This window comes from Crassostrea angulata, chromosome 3 (assembly GCF_025612915.1).
Source record: "Crassostrea angulata isolate pt1a10 chromosome 3, ASM2561291v2, whole genome shotgun sequence".
In the NCBI taxonomy this organism is placed as follows: domain Eukaryota; kingdom Metazoa; phylum Mollusca; class Bivalvia; order Ostreida; family Ostreidae; genus Magallana; species Magallana angulata.
In genome coordinates, this window is record NC_069113.1 from 25,124,938 (window position 1) to 25,151,612 (window position 26,675).

Below are 26,675 nucleotides of genomic sequence, written 5' to 3' on the forward strand. Positions count from 1 at the left end.
AACATACGAGTGCAGCATTTAATATAAAATTCTAAAAGTTCTTTTGATGGTATGTACAAATGACTAAAATAAATGCATTAACAAATGTGGATGGAAGTACTTTAAGGGGGTATGGGAAACCTGTCGATATTGATGTAGGGAAAAGTACCGTATAATCAAAATACTTTCACCGTTTCAAAATTTTTGATTTTACAGCATTTGAAAAATAAATTTTAAAAAGGAACATTTTTAAAAGTACCTGCGGGATTCAAACTCAGACTTCGTAGCTAACGCTTAAACCCATTGTGCTACACTGTTTGGTAACAATTTTTGATGTAAACAATTATATAGATCTAGAATTATTCTTTATATTAAATTATATTTTATTTCGATAGGTGTTAAACCGTTTATGGGTATTTATATTTTTTTTAATTTTACACCACCCACATGATTTCAAAATCTGCAAATGTAGAGTATGTCACCCAAATTTTTCCAAACAGAGTCTGATGCATTAAACAGGAACATTGCATGAATGTTCTTTCTTTAAAGATTATGAATTTACAAAATTGTTTAGAAATTTTGAATTCTACTCATTTACAATATATATTTTTACATCTTATTTTTACCTCAGTAAAAAGAAAATTATAATAAATGTGACCTTATTTTTATATGGGTCCCCGTACATCTACCATGGTTTTTAATAATTTTTGTCATAATAAAAACACGTTAAAAATGATGTTGAATTAAAAAATTTATTTCATTAGCGAGTGAATGCATTAACTACCAAAGACTTGCTAATCCTACTGAAAACGGTCCATACTGGAAGTGTAAGGAAATACTTTTTCATTTACGATACAAAGTTTGGTTGTTTTTCTATATAAGTCAAAATTAATCAAATTCATTTCAACTATGCAATTTGAGAAACTAGTTTAAATGTTCATATTAAAGAGATTTGAAATATTAATCTACATAATAAAAGCAGTTACGGGTATAATCCTACAGCTGTCGGAGACATCCTGAAACGTGTACTGTGTAGAAACGGACCAATCAGACACCGAGTATTTCTTGCTCACTGACTTCAGGACTGACCCATATGTCTCTCCATTGGTAGCGGTATCACATCGCTCAAAAGGGATCTCCGCATTGAGAGAAAAGATGCCGATCAGATCCCCATTTTGGACGTCAATTTGGTTTTCAGTGGGGACTTCAAAGGTACGAATCCCGCCAACAAATGAATCAGGTATCTCGTTCTGACCAATCAACGTGTATCTGAAAAATGAAGAAGCTTACGTGTATTCTGTCTTAAACAGTGATTTACATTCCGCGCAATTGGAAGCAAGAATCAATTGATATTGAATTGTAATGCGCGGATCCAGAGGGGGGGGGGGGGGGGGTCCAGGGGTCCGGACCCCCCCTCGAATTTTGCCAAAAAGGGGTTATCAGATTCTATTGTATAAACAAAATTGAAACACCACCACTATCCGGTATAGATCTGACAAGATGCCTATTAGGCTTGTCATTCGTTAATGCCAATTCAGCTATAAATGTGATGTAATTAACATCACATTTATAACAACTATGAACAAGTCGGAAAAATATGACGTCACGATCCACGAAGAAACCCTGAAAAATTTGCCCTTTGTAACAAAATTCGTCGCTGGTAAGGAGAAAAAGTTGGTTGGATAAATATAAATGGTTGACACACAGTAGCGCACTTCAGGTGGGTCTTTGAAAAATTTGTATGCTGTTTCCTCAGTCAGATGTAAGATGTTACGACACCTTTGTAAGTAAACCATTCAAAAAATTCAAGAAAGTTGGCGGAAAAGATTGTTCAATTCTAAGACACGAACAGTCTGCCTACCACAAAAGTGCATGCATTGAATATCAGACTCTGAAAGCAAGCCTCACTTCCCCAGAAACCACAGTCCAGTACAAGATTAGCTCACAAAACAAGGACATGTATGACAAAAACTTGAGGCCCTTGAGAATGACAGTTGAATCAGCAATTCTCTGTGGAAAACAGAACATTCCCCTGAGGGGACACAGAGATGACTCCACAAGTACATCATCCAACAAGGGCAATTTCTGGGCCATTCTAAATTTACAAGCTAGTCATGACAAAGAGCTGGCTGATCATATAAAAAATGCACCAAAAAATGTAACTTATACCAGCAAGACCATACAGAATGAAATCATAGACACCATTGGGTCGCACATCAGATATCAAATATTGGAGGGCCTGAAAGGGAGGGGGTTTTACTCTACCATAGCTGATGAAGTAACCGATACGTTTTCAAACCAAGAGGTCCTGTTTTTTGTGTGTGCGATTTTTAAATGAAAGTCAAAGTGAGCCATATATTTGAGAAGAATTCTTTGATTTTCTCCATCTGAAACGTACTATTGGGGAAACAATTGCAAATAAAATAGTAGAGGTTTTAACAGAGAACAAAATTTCCAGTTGTATGAGGGGCCATGCGTACGATGGGGCAGCAGCAATGTCGTCAGAAAAGGTAGGTTGTCAAGCTCGAATAAATTCTATCAATCCACTTGCAGTTTACACACACTGCAACAGTCATGTCCTGAACTTGAGCATAGCCCATGCGTGCAAAATACCTCTTGTGAGAAATATGATAGATGGGGTAAATGCCACATTCGTTTTCTTTGACGTCTCTCCCAAAAGGCAGCGCTTCTTTGAACATGTCCTTCAACATCATGGGTTGGAATCAAAGCGTAAAAAGTTGTTGGGGTTGTGTAAAACAAGATGGGTAGAACGTCATACCTGCTATGATGTATTCTATAGCATGTATACTGCCGTCATTGAATGTCTCCGGTCCATCGTAAACCCAGGGATTGACGAAAATACCCAAGATGAGTGGTCGTGGGACGCCCAAACTAAAATCACAGCACAGGGATTGTTGGCCACTATGATGTCGTACCACTTTTTGGTGACGTTCATCTATGTCAGGGCTGTTCTGCAGACAGTGAAGCCCCTTGCATCAAAACTGCAGAAACATGATCTGGACGTGTATGAAGCCCGTACATTGATAACCGATCGTGTTGAGAGGGTGAAAGAGATGAGAGAAGGAGTAGATGCTGAGTTTGAAACGTGGTATGAAGATTGAAAACGAATCGCGTATGAGCTTCAAATAGAAGAGAAGGTGCCGAGAACATGTGGTAGGCAACCACAGAACAAATATCGGTAGCTCCACTCCGCAACAATATTACAAAGGCACGGTAGCTGTTCCATTTCTGGATCATTTATCAACTGAGCTCAATGACAGGTTTAACAAAGATGACAGTGTTGCATATGCTTTTGGCTGTCTGAATTTTTCTTCTGGGAATCGGACTTACAATCTTCATCTTCACAAGATCTACTAGGGCATTTGTTGGAATGGAAGAAGGCTGGTGGGAAACTCGGGAAAAGAGCATCACAGCAAACAATCTCCTAGATACATAGAGAATTGCATACGGAGACATTTTTCCAGATATCAAAACACTTCTTCACATTGGTTGCACCTTACCTGGCACCTCTTGTGAGGCCGAGCGCTCATTTCTGGGCTTCTGGGATTCGTCGCATTAAAAGCTATATGCGAAGTACAGTGAATGAGGAGAGATTGTCGTCACTAGCCTCATGCACCTACATCATGCAAGAACTATCAATGCCAGTGAAATCTGCCAAAAATTTCCTTGAAATAAGGTTGTATCTTTTACAATGCATCAATATGTTGGTAGGCTCTGTCGGACCCCCCTAGGAAAAATGTCTGGATCCGCGCTTGGTTGTTATGAAAAACGTGATATGTCTATACATCCTTGTAAACAAATACAATCATGTATATTCCTTTGTTTTAATAATTTTGATTTAAAAACCGACCATCAACTATACACAGTATAACAAATTAAACCAGAGGACTTGATCATCGGGATATTATTACGTTTTATCGGTGGAGGTTGGTCTCCAGACTTGTAGAGCCACCGTTCCGTCTGTCTCGCTGTAGAACCGCCATTTGACGAGTTTACCACTCTTCTGAATCGTCATCATGGCGTTGACACCGGTGTAGCTATATCGGGTTGAAAGAGATTTTCCCATGGAAACCAAAGGTGCGTAATTGTTGGGTTCTGGTACTGTACTGGACACTAAAAGCATTTTTTTTGAAAATCATGACTACGATATATATATATATATATATATATATATATATATATATATATATATCGATTGTTGATATAATATTCAATATATATATATATATTGAATCATTTTAAGACATACTTAAATAAACAACATGGGTAAACGTTTTCTTTACGCAAATATTACTCCAAAAAAGAGGGCTAAAGAGACTGTATGGGCAACATATTACCCACCAGATTTGCCTCAAACATATAATTTTGACCATACCCTCTAATTTATTGAATAAAAATTCCAAGTATTTAAGATTTAAATTTTTTTTTAATATACTTTTACAAGTATAAAAAGTTCTTCATCTAAAAGGGTTAAATATCGTTTAAAATTGCTATGACCATCAAAACTTAAACTGTTGATAACATGTAAAGATTCCATATTGCTTTGGCGTCAGAGTTCCAAATTTTTACATTAAGCCGTATGGTTATCATACATATTAGTATTTTAAAATTACCTGAACATTGAGGCGGATCCCCTGTAAACGACCCACTTCTTTTACAGGCTCGGTAGAGATCACCTTGGGTGTGGGAATATCCTGATTTACACCTATACTGTAACACGTCACCGATTGCTAGAGCACTGTCGGAGTTGACCAGTTCTGTGTTGCTCTCTAAGGTAACGCTGGGCACAGGACAATTGTCTTAAAAAAAACAGCAAAAGTATAAGATACAGGGTTGTATATAAGAATCGAATTAGTTTTTTTTTGTTTATACATATAAAAACAAGCAATCGAATTTAAAAGAGACAAAGGAATACTTCATAAAGAGAGTACTTCTCAGGCTCAAATCAACTGACAGACATTTTAAAGCTGTGCTACATACATATAATAATTCTCCAAAAGGTCAAATCTTTATCTAAAGTATTGTTTTCAAATGATTTATAGTACTGTATGCAGTATTATTTTCGCCCTTTCACACCTGAAAACGGCTTCATCCAGTCTTGAATTGGCATTAACTTAGTTTATGGTAGATACTATTTGTAGTCAACATAGCAATTAATTTTTTTTTTAATTGGTCCAAGTTCGCATTCTAACTGTATACAGTATAATTCTAGAAAAAAACCCATATGGTTACCCTCTATTTGTTTGCAGTATCCACAAGTTTTTGGACATGTATGCCATACAAACTCATCATTACTGCATGCTTGGGCGTCAGCGTTTACATACTTTCTGCAATTGTCTGAAGCATCTTTGCAAATCTTTCTAGCTATCAAATGAAATAAATCAACAACAATATTCAGTAATGTTACTTGTAAACAAAGGACTTGATCTGATCCATGCTTATTCATTCATTAATGTCTCTTACTCGTAACTGTCAGAAAGGCATTTGTTATAAAATTATCTAACTTCTTACTTCTTAGAGCAAAAAGCTTAATTCATGTAATGGTTAAATTCCATTGATAACTACGTAATTGTCATGCACATTAACTACTCAAAGTTAAGAATTATCGTAAGGGCAACATGTGTGAATCCTTTTCATGTCAAGGGGAAAAAGGATTCAAGGAGTTTAAATACAAAAAGAATTCATTAAATTCAAATTGCTTGTAGCACATTATTCTGTTTCTAGTTTTTGTGAGTTAAGAACCATGGCATTGTCTGACACCTTAGCTAGTAGAAATATTCTTAAGGAAAATAAAAATGTAAAGGCAAAGTTTGCGTCTAGACATGGAATAAGTGGGTACCTTGTGGAGAATACGAGCAGACATAGGGAATGTACTTGGCTGAAGAACAGCTGGTACCCCTCCATTTCCCGTCCCCATCGGCAATGTAAGCACAGCTCTTTGTTGAACCTATATATTGAATAATACAGAATTACAGGAGACCTTGTCAAATAACTCCCACATATGTTGAAATAAAACGTCTAAATGTGATTAAATAAAGTCAATGCTGCAGAAAATAAAATGATATAACAAATGATCGGTGATCTAGGAGAACACTCTCGGGTAGTGAATGAAAAATATAAAACCGTCGTTATCATAGAGAGAGTAAAAGAGCAAAATATGTTTAAATTAACAGGCTATTGTACAGTTTGTACTCTAGACGCATGAATTACCATCCAAAGGATTAAAAGAGCATCACTTTTAGTACAGCTTTTCCATACACGTAAACTCTATACAGTAAATTCCTAATTTTACGCGAGTACCTAAATCCGCGATTTAACTGTTCTGTATCAAATCGCAAGAATATAAAATAGCAATATCCATTTTTTATCTATAATTTCCTTAAGGTCAGACGACACGTTCCTCAATTTTAGATAACTTTTTCCAGGAATGTGTTAATGGTTTACTACTACTTTGACAAGCTTTCTTGCAAAAAATTAGGGTACCTTACCAGGCATTTCTGCAAAATACTTGAGTATGCAATTTCCTATATAATCTTCTTGAAAATACACTTGGATTACTGATACAAAAATAAATACAATGTACATCTACAGCACAGTGAAATTCACTATATTAGAACTATATCTTCGCCGGGGCGGGCTTTGAGCTCACGACCTCTAGAACTTATACGCTTCCGGCATTGAGCGGCCACGGTTCAAACCACTCGACCATCTAGACACATAACCAAAGCCAAGTCAATTTTGATCACTTTAAAGTAATTATAAAATTTAAAATTTTTATTGGAACTTCTTATTACGAGGAGATACAAAAAAATTCTCGAGGAACGTGTCGTCCGACCTTAAGTTCAAAACTGCCTGAAAAATAAAAGCGAGACTTTAAAATATGCGAGGATTGCTTCTCGTGATTATACGCGGAAATTAATTCCTCGCCTTTCATTAGGAATTTACAGTATGATGTTACCTGATTTATAGTTAGTCCATTCCACCGGCTCTCCATCTGCCCAGAGATTGTCTTCAATACCAATCCAGAAGTAAACACCATCTTGTCTTTAAAAATTCATCAAATACCTTGGTAATCATTCTCTTTATAAGTCAGCATTCCAGTATGTACTAGATTATCATTTCAGTATTTTAGAATAATAAAATAAGAAACGTACACTAAACTTGTCAGGAATTCATTTTCCTTTGCGTCCCTGCTAGAAGCTAGTATCGCGTTGTTCTCAGACGCACATCTCGTTACTGCGGTATCACGATCAACTTCATCGTAAAACGCCTTGTAGCACTGGCCCTGGTAAGGTATCCATCCGGTTTTACAACCTTAAGTAGAATATAAAGGTGCGGTTTCAAAAATATTTTTATTTTCTAAAACCATTGAAAAATCCTACAAACAACCTGATCCGAAGAGAAATATTAATTAAAAAAAAACACCACGAACTAAAAACTGATAATCGGTTTGTTTTGCTTTTGCTTTCATACCGAAACAAGTAGGGCTGATTGGTCGGAATTTTTCTCCCTTTTTTCACAGGTGTTTGAGGACAAAATCGACCATCCCACCTTCCACTCCCACCCCAAGTATATAGACCCGGACTTTATTTTTTTTTTAAATAAAATTATCCTTTTATGGCATATTTCTAATCTAATTTATACAATTATTGCACACAATTACCTAAAAAAAACATTTTTTAAAAATCAGGGGGTTGGGGCAGAAGGGGGAGTCGATCCTGTTCTCAAGCACATGTGCCTTATTTAGCAGTATCTATACGTGCCTGTTTGATACTGAACACTGCTGAGAGTGTAAAATGAGAATTCAAAATAATAATAAGTTGAACAATACCTGAATTCTTTGATATTTATTTTCCATACAATACATGCTACGTGCATATAAAACAAAACACTTGCATGGTCGTTCTAACGAAGTTTATTACGGAACGCCATTGTCTATTTTCACTTTGAAAATATAACAGAAGGTTACTTGCTTAAAAAGGAGCGTCATTGTGTGGTGATTCAAATTTGTGGATATATCGATGATCCAACTACCGTAAAAGGCGGTCACTTGATTAGGGCCGAGGGTTTTATGCAAGTGACCAACTATGCAGAAGTGTATGCTGAAAGTCGGATATATACTGATTTCAAAAGAAAAACTGCTACAAGCGACAAGATGACAAGATTTTTTTTCCAGATCGGACAAATACGGAAATTGACGATCTTCAGTTAAAATCATAAATAAAGTTTCAAGTTGGTGTAGCAGTCTAGGGTCGGTCAGGAAAGTGGAAACAAACCTTTTTTTTTTCTTGGCCATATAATAATAAAAAACAGTTTGAATTTGTAGAGCTAAACAAAATCAATTTTTTATGTATAATTGCATTATTACTGTTATGCAAGGAAAACTTGGTAAAGAATTTTCTCACGTCCGCAAGTAAATCCTGCGTTTGACCATGTTCCGTCAGCTAAACAGGTGATTGTCTGAGTCTCGAAAGCGTTTGTTTCACAAGAAAGTACCACCGTCTCATCAACAGAGTAACTTTCTTTAAGGACTCCACTTGTTGAATCTGAGGGTACCACCGGCATTCCACACGTTACTGAACCAACTGTCAATGATTTTAAGTAAATTTTAACAGTATATATTTATTATATTTGAATAACATAAAAGTAATTTAATACACATACTAGTATATGCATTAGTTTGCCTGACAATGCAGTACAAATAACTCTAATTAATATCTACATGTATTTTCTTCACAATGTGTTTACAGACTGACAGATTTGACAAAATACAGATAAGCTAGTTTTGTTTCCAACGCGAGGGGGAAAAAATCAAAAGTAAAAAAAGCCAAAATCAAAAGTCATACTAGAACCACATCAGAAATCATAAACAAATACAGTTCATTGTAACTAACAACTAAATACCTCCTGTTTGCAGTTGTTGATTGCACAGATTGCAAGACATCCTACAGCCTCTTTGTAGTTCAGGATCTCTTTCACAACTCAGCATATCTGTTACCCTTTCTTCGCAATCATCAAATATGTCGAAACATTTTTCTACAATAAAAATATTACTTTCTAGATACACCGCCAGAAGTTCATTTCTTGATATATCATTATCAAGTGTTATATGATATTCAAAAAATCACCGATTCCACAAACGTCACAATATCCCCTGGTACACAGATACTTGTTGGTAATGCACCAAGGTCTGGTGCCGTGGCCAGGATTTCGACAATAATTATTGAGAAGATCGTCATCAAGATCCCTGGAAAAAAAAAAGGGGGGGGGGGGGAATAATATTATCATACTATGTCATCGATTTCGGTCTAGAATTTATATATCCGTATTGAAAGCATTATACATCTACGTGAAAAGTTTCTTTAACTTTATCAAGTGCATTGATTAACACTTAATAGATATTGTGAAATCACTATTTTTGAATGCTTACATAGGATTGTATGTACTACTTAAACAGTGTTTGACTTCTGACCAAGGCACACATTTGGCAAACCGTCTGGTTATATCAACTGTTCCTCTGTAGTTTTCTCCGTTGTTGGTGTAACAGAAGCTGGAATCATTTTCTGTGCGATCAAGAAAGGAATCCATAAATTTCAAAATTTAAAAAAAATTAATGTGCATTTTTTGCAGTTTTTGTTGAGATTAGGTAATTCGAATTCGAAACTTCTGGATTACATACCATTTAGTAAAGTAACTTGAGCAGAAAATCCTTTTGCAGAATTACGGAGACTGGTTTCAAAGGTTAAACCTAACTGATTCTCTTCTGTAATAACTGTGTTCGGAAATCTGTCTCCACAATAACTGTAATTTATTTTTAGTATAGACATCAATTACAAACAATTTTTAGTTGTTACTTAAAAGTTTATCAATGATGATAATATTCTCAATTGATGTATACCTAACTTATGATTGAAATGAATAGGACTATTTCAGCATAATTTTCACTACAATATTGTACAGAAACTTAATGGTAATTCTAGGATGGAAAGGATAATTAAATTATATTAAATATAATTACATTATATTAACATGTACGTGTCTAGACGAAAACGATTTTTCTTCATGCCTTGTTTCATTTATTCTAAACATGTGATCTGACTTAAAAATTTGCAACCAGCTTACCTTAATCCAAACTGACCCGGAAGTGAATGCCTTACTTCCAAGCTATCCTCACATGTTCCATCTGAATTAGCCACAATATCAAAATCATCGAAGTCAAGTTTGAGTTTAAATCCAGGTGGTGCCTATTATACATAAAAACATGTTATTCTTTAGTAAAAGTACATGTTATTGATGCATCAACTATTATTACATTTTATCCATTATAAAAAAAATTGATTAGACGAGGAAGATAATTGATGATGATACATAAAATCTATGGGGTTATTCGTTTTACACTTTTTAAACATACATGTCTTTTGATAAGGTTGGGATTTACTCGATTCCGTTGCTTTACTCACTATTATGTTCCAGTAACATTTTCTTCCAGAGGGGTACGGTAAGGGGTATTGAGGACTGGAAATATCGACGGCGGTTTGTCCGGTCGTTGAAAGATGTATTGTTTTTCCACAGTCTGATCAAAATGGTAAATATCCGAATTCATAAAATTGAAAAATTTCATGTTATGTTATGTTTAGGGTATGATAAAAAATATTAACACATGTCACACTTCTTACGTTTAAGCGAGACAGTTTAATCCGAGTTTAAACCGCATATGATCTCACACCAATAAGCAATAATAATTGTGCAAAAGCATTGAACAATCAGTAATGACACAAAACTTTAAATCTGTTTAGATTTTGATCTAAAGCAATTTTGATCTTACCATAGGTTGTTGGATAGTAGTAACAGAAGTAGAAATAGACTTTTCCGTATGACCTGGCTAAGATTTTTGGAATATGTCCAGATGTTGTCGGAACATTGTCTTTTGTACCTACTGTGTATGTTTCTTCCTCAAAGCTCATATCTAAATGAAAAGAAGAAAGAAAAAATATTGTAATAGGGTTTACGTTCAAGATGAACAGTTGTAGTTCTGAATTATTGCGTACCTATCAATATTTTAATAAAAACATTTGCAACTGTCCATGTTTACTTTGTTTGCAACAAATCGCATCAAATGAATATCAATAAAACCACTTAATAATTTGCAGATTGATTTCTAAACACAGGCATTATACATGTGACATTTGCCAAGCGAATGCTTAATATAATGATGCTTGTACTACCATCAACTCTCTGGCATGATGAGGTTTCTTTGAACAAAATGAAGGGCTCTCTGTTTGGAATAAGAAGCGGGTTTCTAGTGAAACCATCCTCTCGACAACAGAAATGGAAAGTGACGCTATCATCATAGGAACCATCAGGGAGGGATCCAGAGATGTCAGATGGGGGTTGACTATCCTTCAGTGATATTGTTCCTTCACTGAATCCTATCATAAACAGTGATTTATTAAAATTAAAAATTGTACACTTTAGATTTTTTGGTATGATTGCCCTTTTTATCATTTTCAATATATCTGGTCGTGTGAATACGAATTAAGCCATGAAGAACCAACAAATTCAATTCATCAGATCAAGGGATGAATTGAATTTGAGCAAAAGCTCTATGAAGAAAAGTTCAATCAAACAACAAACAAAATCATGAACGTAAGCTGATAAATACATGAAAATGCTCCAGGCGTCGTAGGATAGATGCTTACCTTCAGGACAACTCCCTCCAGATCTTATGATACAGTAAGAACCAGGGCCCCACGTTGTTTGTTCTCCTATAGGGCTAGTCTGAGGTTTTGTACAGAATTGATATTGTAAAGATTGGTCTGAGGATGTCAGAGCGGAATATGTATCTGAAGAAAGCGAGGAGTAATAGGAGTACTCCACAAATTGCCCCGTCTCAAAACCTTTAGGACACCCTTTAGACGCCTGTATCAAAGAAAACGGTTCTGCTGGCCATCTTGAATAAGATGTTGAGTCGACGTCTGAAGAAATTTCATAAAATGCTATATTAAAACAACTATATTTTAAACTTTAAAATGTATGCTATTGAAAAAGTGAATATGTTTTAAAAATTTATATATATATATATATATATATATATATATATATATATATATATATATATATATATATATATATAAGTGCTCTCACTGAATCCCAGTGGTGTGTAGTAACAGAAGTATAGTTTGTAGTTAACAGTGTAACTAATCGTCATGTACGGTATATCTCCATTTGTATGCAATAATTCCTGGTCGTTTTTAATCCTTAAGTATTGTCTATTTGATGTCATTCCTAAATCAAATTGGAAATATAAAATCACATTCTAGATAAAGTCATGTTTTAACAAATAATAATAAATAATATTCAAAAAGTCAAAGTCTATTTAACTTCTATGAAGTTTTATAGTGAGGTCTCGTTAAGAAAAAAAACATTATATAAAAGATAATGAGTAAAACATTTTTATTCTGTAAACAGTCTAACCTGTAACTTCCTGACAGTATCTCGTAGACGGAAATATAATGAAAGGTTCCCCAGAGGGCAGATTTACTGGTGAGGAAGTCGAACCGTCACTGCGGCAACAGAAATAGAATCTTGAGTCGCTCTCAAACTGTCCATTAGGAAGAATTCCGGAAATGTTAGAAGGGTTTTCCAAATCATCGTATTGAATGTATCCCGAAGTAAACCCTACGAAGGCCAAAAGAAACCAAAAGAAATAAAAGAATTGTCTAATACCAGTTAATTTGTTTAAGTATTTTTCATCAACAATAGAATTACCTGAAGGACACACTTCGTCTTGTTGATATATGCAGTATTTTCCTGCTGGCCAACTCAATGAAGTAGCATCTTCGTCAGTTTTCTTCTTTGTACAAAAATTGTATGCCGTAGATGTCGGTTCAGATATTACATCAGCACTAAATATAGAACTGACGTGACTTTGTTTAGTATCCTTGTGATGCTGAGTGAGACTGCCTTCGTAAAATCCACTTGGACAACCAGTGGTCTGTGTACCGAGAATCGTAAAGGAATCAGACGGCCATTTGGAAGCTAACATTCGGTCTAAAATGAAACAAAGGTTGATATTGGGCAAATGCTGGAATAATTGTTATAGTCTGAGTAACGAAACATGATTAAGTAAAAGATTCCTTTTAAAATTGAATTTAAATTAAGCAAAACAGCCTTTTGTCTTTCCTTTTTTTCAAATTAGGTTCAGAATGGACAGATAAAGACTAGAATTGTGAAAGCGAACTTTTTATTCGCCAATCTTTTAATATATGAACGAATAAAAGAACACAGTAAATCTATCGTAGATGTACCTCCGTCGTAGCGCGTGCGACATCCCATGGCTGGATCAAGTCCTTCTGGACAGCGGCAGGTGCACTGATCTTTGATGTAAGCTTGGTATCCAGAATTGTCACAGGTCAGTGTAAAATCACCACACTTTAGTCCTACATAAAGAGGTTAATCATAAAGGTCAATCCAAAATTAAACATTTTTAACAATTCACAAGGAATTTATCAAATATATGGGAATTACTTAAACAGGTTGGGACCAATCTCCAAAAATGGGATATAATAGCCCGTTTGGGATTTAATAGCCCAAATGGGATATAAATTTAAAGTGCAAAAAATTAAAAAAAATTGATATAAATACGCATTAAAATAGATGAAATACAACAACTTTTGGTAGACAACCTTTTCTGTAATTGTACTATTACGGAGATTGATCCCTCAGTATCTCCAAAACTTCTTGGAGATCAATCTTACAAACTACAGACATATAGAAAAACTTCTTAACCATAAGTTGTTGCTTTTGATTTACATCAATGCGGACTATATCAAAAATTTTAAAATAAAAAAAAATATTGTTTGCACTTTAAATTTATATCCCATTTGGGCTATAATATCCCAAACGGGCTGTTATATCCCAATTGGGAGATTGGTCCCAACCTGTTAAATTTGTAGTTTAATGTTCAAACTTAATTTGTTAACGTAAATCAAAGGCATATTTTATATCTTAAGTAGGGAGGAATATAATGTGATATTTTGTTTAACAAGTATGTTTTACATGTTTTCTACCTTTAAAATGTTTAATTAATTTTGAGTAAAAATTTATTGCAATATAATTTGGTGTTTTGTTTTCATTTATCGTTTATGATTTGAGTAACTATATCCAAGGTAAATTTCTGTTTTGTGTTCATGATGAATGAGAAGGCATTAGTATATATATATGCAAACAATATTAAGGAATCTAATGTATCATCTTTATGATTGTGCTTTATAAACACGTACTATAGGTGACCCATATATACATGTACCTTTGCAATCTGTAATCTGAGACACCTCGCTGAACAAATAATATTGATAAGGATCCGTTTTTTTCACAAGATATTCAAGATCAGGATCAAACACAGACATCGTTGGACCTCCAGTCGTGAAAGTCTACAAGGCATGAGAAAAAAAATATTCATAAAAGGTCAAAAATTTTCTCATGGTTTATTTGACATATTGAATATTGATAAAGCTTCACGAATAGTAACCCACAGAGAAAAAAATATTCAAAAAGATTACGAAAATTACCAACAAACTTTTCGTGCCGGTTGTATTTCTTAAAAATTTGCAATCTGTCCTAACTTCTTGTCCCTATCAGAAATTAATGGAGTACATATGATTTTGTAGCTGCAATATGTAATGTAGAAATAAACTTACATACATTCCGTAATGCATCACATTCGACAGATCATAATACCCGAACATCCAGCTACTTTTAATGTTACGTTCGTAATACTGACTCTTGTAACCTACAATAGATATTGCTGAAGTTAAAATAATTCAATGTAAAATGTCGTCCTAGCAAAATATTTATTCAGAAAATGAACACCTAAACACCAATTAAAAATACAATATTTATAAAATCATTTTTGGCAAACATGATTTAGTGAACTGCAATTACACGGTTGGTTTATATATTGGTTGGCACAGCAGATCATGGTCAGTGTACCAGTGCCACAACGGTCATCGGAATTGACTGGAAAGCCTTGTAAACCGTACGTGTCAATCACCGTCTATACTCTGTCCCAAGTTTCTTATTCCACAAATTTTTGCTAAATATTTCCATGGAACGTCATAGCTGCCTAATGTGGCTATTTCATAAGAAGATGGTGCTTTATCATAGTATGCTGTGGTTATTGTATGTGAAGATGGTGCTTAATTTTATTAAGATGGTGCTTTATTAAATGAAGATGCTTTATTAAATGAAGATGCTTTATTATATGAAAGAATTAAAAAGCACCATTATATAAAAAGAACCATCACATAAAATAGCACAATCTTTATATAAAAAAGCACAATCTTCATATAAAAAGCACTATCTTTGATTAAAAAAGCACCGTCTTCACATAAAAAGCACCATATTCATGTAATAAAGCACCATATTCATATTTTAAAGCACCATCTTCATATAATAAAGCACCATCTTCAAATCATAAAGCACCATCTTCGTAATAAAGCACATGTTCTTCACATGAAATAACCACAGCATAATATAATAAAGCATCATCTTCACATGAAATAGCCACATAAGGCAGCAATGGCGTTCCATATATTTCGATAATCTTATGAACACCTTAGTTTGTGTCCAATCTACGTCCAGAAGAATGAAAAAAAATCCAATGTTTTTGTTTTAAAAAGCCCTCTCTATTGCTTCACCGAAAAGAAAAGAGTCTATTGTTATGTTGTATTGCGATCGAAATGATAAGATCTCGGACGATTATGTTGAAAAACTGTGCAAGGAGTCCGGATAATTTCCAAGCATAATTACTGTAAGATTTTCCAATCACAAAACCCAGTGAGAAACGTATTTTCGCTCTCATGATTTTAAGGGTATAAATATGTAACGTGAAAAAAGAAGAATTTAAATTTTCATATAATTTTTCATATTTTAATTTCACTTGTTTTCCTTTGACAGCCATTGTATCAAGAAATTACAATTGCATTAATAGCATATTAAATGAAACATCTGATTGTTAAAAACTAGTATCTTGGGCAAGAGTACAGTATGTATATTGTAACGAATTCCATTTCATTGTTATATGTATATAAGGAACAAATTATTTATAAAGTATTACATGTATATTATGTTTACTAGTAAGTAAATGTAGTTATGAATATATATTGTAACTCACTCTCCTGAATGTTGCTATAATGAACACTCAAATAGTCATTGTACAGAGGGTTCTTCTGCTCGTGGTTCAGCCCAAAAGCATGACCAAGCTCATGCACACAAACATCCTATGATAATACAATAATTGATATTAAATGTCGGTAATATTATCGGTAAAATTTAGATAACTACATAGTATAAATAATTCTACATGAAGCACCGAGCAATTTAAAGTTTTATTTCCCTTGATATTTATAACTTTTCTAAATATATATAACGTACATGTATTGATTTATTCCATCTATAGTATTTCAAAATTAATCATAATTTTATAAAAATTGTGATCTCAGCAAAAACTGTTTAACTAAATGTTTACGTGCTTACATTACCACAGCAGTTGATATTTTGACCGTTCTTTTTAGCTAGATTGCCAACAAATGACCAACATCTAAAACAGAAAAGAACTTACGTAACTGTTTATCACTCTATTTGAATCTAGTTTGTGTGCTATTTCTATGGAATGAAAAATTATTCGGATTCACTTCGGAATGAAGTAGTCAAACTCATTGTGAAAATACGTTTTTTTTTCTTCTTGAAATTAAAACAAATCATATTTTAGTATGCAAGTTATTGTTCTAGGGATATACACGTAACACCAAGGAAGGGAATGGGGAAAAGGTTATCTTTTAACATGAGTTTTTCTTAAACTTTTATACAGAAAGTTGACTTTTGAAGAGTTGCCCCCCCCCCCCAACATTTTTGAGTGCCTATAAAAAGATTGTAGAGATATCAAAATAAACATTCAAATAGTAGTTGTAGGGACTATGCCGCTCCCCTCCCCATGTATGTGGAATTTGAAGATTGACTGATAGATTTGTTTTCATTTACCCTCCTGTACTGAGGTGTTTGAGGTAATTGTTGTGACTCAAACCGTAGTCAATTTGGGTGGTCTCTGTGTACGGGATGAACCTCAGACATGTCCAGTACTCGTAGTGGTTGTGTGCGCGAATCCTACTGAACTGCTTTTCTTCGTCTTGATTATATAAAAGAAGATTTTATTTTTATTGTTGAAAGAGAACACTTGAATCAAACTAAAAATTGAGCTTTAAAGTGCAATACTGTGCACCGTATGTATGTCTTACATTCAATTTACTGCAGAAATGTAACTCCACAGGAAATTTGAATAGATGGACCGTGGAGCTACAGTTCCAACTATACAAACCTGTATATTTATTGAACACAAAAAATGAACACAGCTTTAAGATTATTAAACTAATTCTGCAAACATTTTCCTACCAAAAAAATAGATTATTTTACTACTCATTCACTCCTTATTTGCCTTTAAAGGTTTCCTAAGCACCCATTTTACTTTTTGGGACTTGTGAGGGTGTTTAAAAGATATTCAGAGGCAGATATAATAATGAAACATAAAGTAAAATGTGTCACTGATATTTTGGTATTTACTTCAACAAAATATTTTCTTAAATTAGGTTAATATGTCCAAAACGAACAATTTGTGCACATTTTATGCGCAATAAATATACAGTTTTTTTCTTTTGTATGGATGGAGCTGTAGCTCCAAGGTCTGTCATCCCGAATGTCCTTGGAGCTGCAGTAACTGTACAGCTTTAAGTATCGTTTAATACACTGTCGAGCTAGCAAATGTATCCAACCGACGAAAAAACGCAACTTTTTACAGCCCAAAATCAATGTTTGTTCAACTCGGTATGTTGGTGAGCATTTTGAGCTACGTATAGTTTATTGATACTTACCATACATTGATACGGCATCAAATAAGTATGGCACGATCCCTCTATCCCATACACCTGGATTCAAGATGGCAAATCGTTTAGATCTTCCATTCATTCTTTTTTCGTTCTGATAGATCTTCAATATATGAATAAATTTTAAAATTAAAGGTAAAATTTTTTTAGCTTTAAAAGATGACTGCACTTGAGGACATTTAATAATAGCGAAAATTGATTTTAAAAATGGCATGTTTCTTTTCATTGTAGGAATTGCCAATGTTTTAACTGCACCTGAATGAAATTTCATTGATATAAGTTTATATTTACAAAGAAATAAGTCGTTTTCATAGGTAAGAAAAATAATGTGTTCTTGAATATCCATAGGATACTAAAGAGGCCCACATTTTTACAGATTTAATACACAGTCAGTGCATGTTTGACTATTCTTCTCCTTTTCATGGCAGTTGTATATGTTTATATTCATAAGCTTGTGTTAGAAGGAGAACAAAAGACAAACATGCTCTCATGGTTAAATAGACAAAAATCTGTTATTTCTTGCGTTCGTGTTCTCTGTTGTAAACGGTATACTTTGACCTGTAAAATATTATAATTCACCACGTGATTTTTAACCCCAATATTCACCCCCGTTTAAATTTCGCCCTCGTTGTCAGTGGTCAAATTTAAGGCTGGACGAATTCCAATGCCCAAAATCAAAGCATAGTAAACACAAGCATGTCTGGGTGAATTCAAGACGGGGCGAAACTGTTTGAAAGTTTAGAAGAGCCAAAATTACACGGGGCGACAATAACCCGGTATACAGTATATCAGATTAACCCTTCATGCATATTCATGAGTCTAACCTTCAATCAAGGGCAGACAAGTCTAAGTTCAAGATTTGTGATGAGCATTAAGGTTTAGAAAACAACGAATTATTTCCAAAATTTCCATTAAAAGAAATCTTGGAGAAATGATTTTCGCGTGTGTTTGAATTTTGTCCCCTTCAAACGGAAGGTACATGTAATTTAAAAAAACGAGAAAATTATGATATGATATTTAATAATAATCTAAATGTACCTTAAACATATGAGACATGTTTAAACAGAAGTAATGGTTTGTTTGCATACACATATTTTGAATATGTTAATTTTAAAGTAGTTTTGCTTAATGCGTCAATATCGTTGTTTTTTCAACAAACAAATAATGGGTTTTTTTGTATATAACATGTTCGATTTACCTCACAATCGACATCCGGCTTTGAAACGTCATCTGGATTTCGGCCATGTTTGATTGCCATCTCTATTTGGTGATAGTACTCATTGCATTCCTCTTCCTCTTCTTGTACTCCAGCTTCTGTGTTATCAGTATGGGCATTCTTAATCTGTCAAAATTCAACCAATATTTTACTGCTTGGTTGTATGATTCAGTAGTAAAGGAAGACTCTGTATTTCATACATGCATGTATTTCTACTTACGTGGTCTTTTCTGTATTTGTCGTGGACAGCCTTAGAGTCGCCCTTTTTCCCCAACACCTTGTAATCATGAGCATTGTCCACATCCCCTTCGTTGTCGTTCTTGATTAAAACAAAGAAAGTAAAATATATATACATTGTATAACATTTTAAATAATCACTGTCTGTACCATTTAAGCAGCATGATATTTACCCTTTTATTGTGTATGTTTACTTGAAATAAAAAACTTTTTCAATTAAAAAAAAAATTAATTTCCCCTTTAAATTTTCAAAATATTTACTCAACAAAAATTAGTTTAAAGGGATTATAGAACAGCGCTCAGAAAAATACAATTTATTGAAACGATAAACATTACATGTAAAAGCTTTAGTTTGTTAATTTAAATGGTCTTCTATCCATTTACAAGTAAACATTTTAATCAACTTTATGGACTGTTAATATCGTTTCCGATATATTAATGTTCTTTATTTTTTGTTATATTTGCTAGCCTAATCTGTTTTTAAGCATCCAATTATCGAAATGATGGAGATATTTCGTCTATGTTTATTCATACAAGAAAAATTTAAACATGAAAAATCGCATCACCCTGCAATTTAAATGAGACCAAAACTAATTTCGATATTTCACATAATCAAAAGTGTATTAGATCATGAGAGATTGGCTTACCCCAAGGTCATCGTCAGCAGTATTTTCTTTGTTTGCTTCATTTTCTCGCTTCAGCGAAATATCAGCATTTCTTCCAGTAAAATGCAAACTATTCTGAAATAAATGACAATGGACAATGTTGTAAAAAATATTAACAAGTTTATACTTTAAATGTAGACCCCAAAAATCTCATGTTTTTTTCATTTGCTTTTCTTATTAGATTTTTATTGCAAATTTCTTTCTTGTATTGGTGTCAATCAAGAATATTAAAGTTCTTTTTTCTAGTAATGATTTTTCTTTTCCTTTCTTGAAATTCTCCGATTAAATCTTCAAAATCGAAAAAACAAAAAATTATTTTATTTACTACTTACAATATGCAATATTTTCATTTCGGTGTAAATCATATATGTCTAAAAAATATTTTCTCCTAAGGAATATTTCTTATAAATACAAAACACCTCTCCTAACAGGTATATGTACATGCATATAACAGATTAGATGGGGCCGATAAGTCTGCTTATTTTGTTTTTCTTACATTATGCCCGGCCCAACGATTCGTATCTTTTTGATGGCCCGGTTTTTTTTAAGCTTAAAGGACTTTGATCATACACATAGTCAACATTATAATAAAAACCAACTTAAATTTATTTTTCACCAAATGTTAATTATGTTATGAAATGTGGTTTTATAAATTAAACAAATTAGATTTCTTATATGTTATTTGATCTTTTATACTTTTATTATCCACTCTTCACGCTCTTGGTAAGATGACGTAAATATACTGCGACCTTCAAAGTTAAGAAAAAATATTTTATGACACACTTCTATCAGTGAAAGGTCACCATGACATCAAAATGCAATGACATTGATACTTATTGCTACCTTTTTTATATTTTCCCAACGCTATGTTATTTTGATCGTCTGTCATTTGAAAAAAGTAAGCGATGCATTTATTTGAACAATAAATTGCTTGCTTTTGTGATTCATATGGGTATGAAGGTAGCAAACAAGGCTTACCTGGTTTCATGTATATAAAACAAAACAATCTGCAATTATTGCAACCTTCGTAGCCCACATGAATCATGAAAGAACCATTTTATTATTCATTTTCACATATTTCTTTCAGTTATTGAATTAACTATAAAGATGAAGTAAATTATTGATTTGAATTACTGTTATTATTTTATTATTCAGCGGTACGTCTGACTGAAAAATCTTTGTATGGGAATTTGGGTGTAACGGGAGCTGAAAGGTTTGATCGATCAGCGTATCATACGGATTTCCTGACACACCAGACATCTGCAACTGCATCATTTTAAAAGCATTAATTCGAATAAACAGGCAGTTCTCAACAAGTGTTTTTTAATCAATCAAGCAAGTCATGTATAGCCCCCCCCCCCCCATTGCTTTTTTTAAACAATTGCAAAAACAACTAGAGCAAAGCTCGTTGCAAAGCAACGAGTGGGTCTTCCGTTAATGTTGGAAGTAAAGCTGGAAGTTCCTGTAAGAAGCAGAGCTCTTAAACCAATAACAAGAGTAAATAAAATAAAAAGATGAAAAAATCGAATTATTCCTGGTACGACTTAACAAAATCCGAATGATTTTAAGTACGACTTAACAAAAACCTTTCTGATTTCAAGAACGACTTAACAAAAAAAATCCGAATGTGGTCAAGTACGACTTAACAATTATTTTTGGTACGAGTTAATTTTACTTTAAACATTACGCTATTTTTTAAACCAAGGACGCGGAATCAAAATTTCCGGAAAAATCAATTTTTAAACCCCGATATCTCTGTAATGCATCGTCCGATTTTTAAAAGGCTTTCAGTGTTAAATTAAGTTTAATAAGCTCCACAAAACACATATTCATTTTTGATTTGATCAGAAAATTCATTTTTTCGAAAAATTTGTTTCACTTCCGGTTTTGACCGGAAGTGACAGATTTTCATTTCCAGCCTTATTACAGAGGTAAATTGACCAAATCATAACCATTGAAAATTTCAAGCCTCTATCTTAAAACGTTTTTGAGAAACGCCGCGGACAAAATGACTTTTTTAAAATTTTAAAAATGACGTTACGTCAAAACGGAAGTGACGTTGTCAAGTAAACTTTTAATATCTTTGAGCTATAATAGTTTTACATTATCTCTGAAAGTTTCATTAAAATCGGTTGGAAACTTTTTGAGTTATGAAGCCAAGAAGGAGTCAGAAAAAAAAGAAAAAGTATAATAATAAAAAGAAACCGAAGAATAACTAGAGCAAAGCTCGTTGCAAAGCAACGAGTGGGTCTTCCGTTAATGTCGGAAGTAAAGCTGGAAGTTCCTGTAAGAAGCAGAGCTCTTAAACCAATAACAAGAGTAACAAAAATAAAAAGATGAAAAAATCGAATTATTCCTGGTACGACTTAACAAAATCCGAATGATTTTAAGTACGAATTAACAAAAACCTTTTTGATTTTAAGAACGACTTACCATAAAAAATCCGAATGTGTCTAAGTACGACTTAACAATTATTTATGGTACGAGTTAACTTTACTATAAACATTACGCTATTTTTTAAACCAAGGACGCGGAATCAAAATTTCCGGAAAAATCAATTTTTAAACCCCGATATCTCTTTAATGCATCGCCCGATTTTAAAACGGCTTTCAGTGTTAGATTCAGCTTATTAAGCTATACAAAACACATATTCGTTTTTGATTTGATCGGAAAATTCATTTTTTCGAAAAATTTGTTTCACTTCCGGTTTCGACCGGAAGTGACAGATTTTCATTTCCAGCCTTATTACAGAGGTAAATCGACCAAGTCATAACCATTGAAAATTTCAAGCCTCTATCTCAAAACGTTTTTGAGAAACGCCGCGGACAAAATGACTTTTTGAAAATTTTTAAAATGACGTTACGTCAAAACAGAATTGACGTTGTCAAGAAAACTTTAACATCTTTGAGGGATAATAGTTTCACATTATCTCTGAAAGTTTCATCAAAATCGGTTGGAAACTTTATGAGTTATAAAGCCGAGTCAGAAAGGAGTCAGAAAGGAGTCAGAAAAAAAAAAGAAAAAGTATAATAATAATAAAAAGAAACCGAAGAATAAGAAGAGGGTCTTCCGTTGAAAACGGAAGACCCTAACAAGAGGGTCTTCCGCTGAAGACGGAAGACCCTAATGATTTTCCTAGTGTGGCGGTAAAGGCTCTTACAGGAAAGACGGAATGTTGAGAAAAAGGTGGTTTTGATTGGTAACCACCCCACTTCTACTTTTCATATCATCTATTGTACCTTGAAAACTAAGTGCAATCCACGGAATATGAGCTGAATCATTTGCTAGTAAATAAGTGGCTCGACCCGCCTCTGTTTTATGAGGTTAACAATTGTTACATGCTAAAACAATTATATTGCCTCAATCCACACAAAGTAGTAAAATTGGGTGAAATCCTTTTTCACAAAACATATATAAATCAAATAAAATTGAAAAACAATGTTTGAAAAGTGTTGTTTGATAACGTGTAAGTTTTAATATCCTTTTATCTTTGCCACTTAAGTGGCTCACTTGGAAGGTATCGTGTATATTTAGGAAGTCATTATACATGCAGTAAGTTCCCGAAATAGGACGACACCGGATATCCAAAAGTCAGCCTAGCTACCCTATCTATGTATATTACCCGTTCTTTACAATTCAGTTCAATGTTTTATTGACATCACCTTGTTGGCAAACAGTCAAAATGAAATCAAATGGCAGACAAAAGAATATTACAACTCAGAGGGTATAGTATGCAAAACAATTTTTAAAATTCTTCCGAGTCCCTGGAACTGTTTTCTCTGCATAAAGCATCTATCTAAGTTGATACATAGACGTGTTGTAGTATTATAATCACATGATCTTTAATTGGATATACCAAAATATAATTCATCAATAAAATTTTAAAATTACACAGGACAGTAAAGTACAATTTTTAACTTATAATTTACAAGCGTAGCATAAACGTTTTTCCTTTGGGATAATTGGTTTACAATATCTACCTGTTTAAATGAATAGTGAAAGTGCACTTATTCTTAATCTTGTAAGCTGGGATTTTTAATGTCTTTTCAAGTGAAACTTTAAATATTCTTGCAACTTATACTCGATAGAATTTAATATTTTACTGTAGAAAGGAAGATTTCTTGAGTAAGAAGATGAGATTTTGTTCAATTGTTCAAAGATCATATCACCAAAAGTTTTATTCAACTTAAACCTCAAATCCTTATGGTAAATATCTAAAGATGTTACATTTAGTTTTGTTGAAGATGAGAAAACTTCCTTTGCCATGAAGTATAACTCATTGTCTTACGCTTCTTTAAAAGCTGATACTGAAAGTGCATTATTATATATGGTATTTGATTTAATATTTCTTAGTCTGATGTAGAATTTAAACATGTTTTCATAACATAAATGGAAAAATTGGATAAGAACCCAGTTCAACATATGTTTTATATCTAATTTATAGTTAGTATTGGCAACAATTGTTTAGCTTAATATTAATGTTCTTTAAGGAATGCATTTCAATTGAACCGTTATAATTCCTATGTAATTGAAATCGTTTATTTTACATAAAAACTATGGGGTTATTTTCTATAAAGCAGCTTTGAGTAAGTATGGTTAAATCTTATTATATGTATCAGTATTGTTAATTTTAAATCAAATAAAGGACATTTTTCAAAAACCGAAGCGAAAAATAACTTTTCAGTTATTATACCCTAACTACATACTATAATTGTACCCAAATAATTTTAAGTCAACGAACTACACTGCAAATAACAGATGTAAATTATTTTAAAATAAACTCTACCTTTTGCTGACGGACATGGTTTCTTTCTATCAGTGCTCGTAAAACATTTCTCAAAACTGATTCTTCCTTTTCAGTTTCGCGTAATTTGCTGCTGGCTTGGACCAAATCTGAATTTCCAACTGCGAATATAAGCAGGGAGCTGAAAGCGATAGAGCTGAAGAGCTGCATCTCGTCAGCCCTTGTCTGAATTTGTAGTCCACGTCTAAAGTTTAAAACTTGCTCTTTTTATACAAAGAGGACATGAACCAGAGCCTGAAATTAAAAAAAAAACCTAACCACCCAGCAATTATACCTATACATATATGTATATACATAATTGACCCCCAACAGTAACAAATCTTGATGTCATGGTTCATTACGCATCAAGTAATCGGAAATTTAGTTCTTATTGAAACGACATAAATCATGCAGAAATGTCTTTTTAAAACCATGAACTAGAACGGATGCTTACATGTACATACATCATTAGAAAGAAATTAGATCTACAAAAAGCATTAGAGAGGTTGTTAAACTTAATATGAATGCTCTTATCATAAATATAAATATTATGAAATGCATTCAAATGCATTTAAAATATATACTAGTGCTTATATTTGGCATCGATTAATTATAATGGGACAGTGAGCAAATAATTAAACACAACACACGGGCAAACACCCACACATGGGCAAACATCCCCCTCCCCCCCCCCCCCCCCCCCCACACACACACGCACTTATGCATGCACTAATATGCGTAAATTGTTTACTCGACGTATATTTACATCAAATTGTCAGATGTGTGAAATTATCTTACCCTTAACCCTATTCGATTTCAGCATTTACAAGGTCATGGATATCCTCTTGAATTACCAAACGTAAGCAGCCGAAGATGATGAGCATCTCAAAGTGAAGGAAAAAATCTGCACCCAAAAAACAGGTCTTTGAAGTCTGATCTTTTTTAAGAAAACACATTTTCATGTATATACTTTTTATTTCTAGTTGACAAACATGAACACATAAGGCTGATAGTAAAATAATTTATATTTTTTGTCAAGTGGTATTTTAATCTAAATTTTAAAATGAAACAAACTTTCTTTGAGAAAGAATAGCTTGTAACCAAAAAAATAAAAGTTTAGAACTACTGTAGCGCTTAGTGGAAGACCTTTAAGTGGCAAATGGTCATGGGTTCAATATGCGGTCACGACCGACCTCTGCCATAATAAGCAGGTAGCAAAAAATGAATGATATGGATCAACCGAGTACCTAAAATACTCTTGTCTCCTAAGGCATTGGCTCGATGAAGAACACTTATGTCTCAATATTGATCGTCTTGAGCTCCAAATCACAGATTCTTAACATCGAATACCACGTTACTAAGAGTTTATTTCATCCTCCTCGCAATCAAACATGTTCACCCACTCTGTGTGAATTCTATCAACATGCACCATATACATGTGGTGTAGAATTTTAAAGCTCGTTGAAAGCTCCTTCATTTAAATAAAGTTACAAAAAACTCGATCGGCACTCAAGTCTATGTATATACAAATGTGGATGGAAATGCTTTAACTGCGGAACATTTCTTTTTCATGCAAAGTAATTTTTTATGCTGTAACGTTATACGATCGAAATTGTGCAATGTTCGTTATTTAAAAGACATACAGAGTTAGTCAATCACTCACACAGCATTCAAAGTATTTGACGTCAAACAACTGAACGCGGGTACATGTATCTATGTCCATAAAATTATATCAATGAAATTCTTGTTTCTGATATGTTGTCAATCCACCAAAATGTGACTCATTTAGAATGGTACATGTAGAATTTAGAGAGCGTATTGAGGAATATAGTTAAATT

General features: G+C 33.4%; 1 protein-coding gene across 1 annotated transcript; it reads right to left on the bottom strand.

The window, feature by feature from the left end:
* Window positions 1-721: 721 nt before the first annotated feature.
* On the bottom strand, window positions 722-25,735 carry LOC128178053 (uncharacterized). Its single transcript, XM_052845044.1, has 32 exons — window positions 25,636-25,735; window positions 24,841-25,092; window positions 20,037-20,129; window positions 19,373-19,471; window positions 19,135-19,278; window positions 17,925-18,039; window positions 17,041-17,185; window positions 16,537-16,600; window positions 16,175-16,280; window positions 14,700-14,791; window positions 14,309-14,432; window positions 13,308-13,439; window positions 12,769-13,050; window positions 12,475-12,678; window positions 12,145-12,285; window positions 11,700-11,975; window positions 11,226-11,429; window positions 10,826-10,966; window positions 10,461-10,573; window positions 10,123-10,244; window positions 9,680-9,801; window positions 9,431-9,563; window positions 9,129-9,247; window positions 8,905-9,036; window positions 8,406-8,585; window positions 7,155-7,314; window positions 6,959-7,044; window positions 5,840-5,947; window positions 5,233-5,364; window positions 4,614-4,799; window positions 3,912-4,113; window positions 722-1,248 (listed from the first exon to the last, which is right to left on the bottom strand). The coding sequence occupies exons 2-32, from the start codon at window positions 25,006-25,008 to the stop codon at window positions 945-947; spliced, it is 4,629 nt and encodes a 1,542-aa protein (XP_052701004.1). The 5' UTR covers window positions 25,009-25,092; window positions 25,636-25,735; the 3' UTR covers window positions 722-944.
* Between the last annotated feature and the right edge of the window lie 940 nt (window positions 25,736-26,675).

Excerpts from the sequence above, each read along its gene's own strand:
- LOC128178053 (XM_052845044.1), bottom strand. The coding sequence starts at position 25,008 with ATGCAGCTCTTCAGCTCTATCGCTTTCAGCTCCCTGCTTATATTCGCA. Across the intron at positions 12,679-12,768 it reads AGACGAAGTGTGTCCTTCAG|GGTTTACTTCGGGATACATT; the intron begins GTAATTCTATTG and ends TGGCCTTCGTAG. Across the intron at positions 11,430-11,699 it reads TGGAGGGAGTTGTCCTGAAG|GATTCAGTGAAGGAACAATA; the intron begins GTAAGCATCTAT and ends TGTTTATGATAG.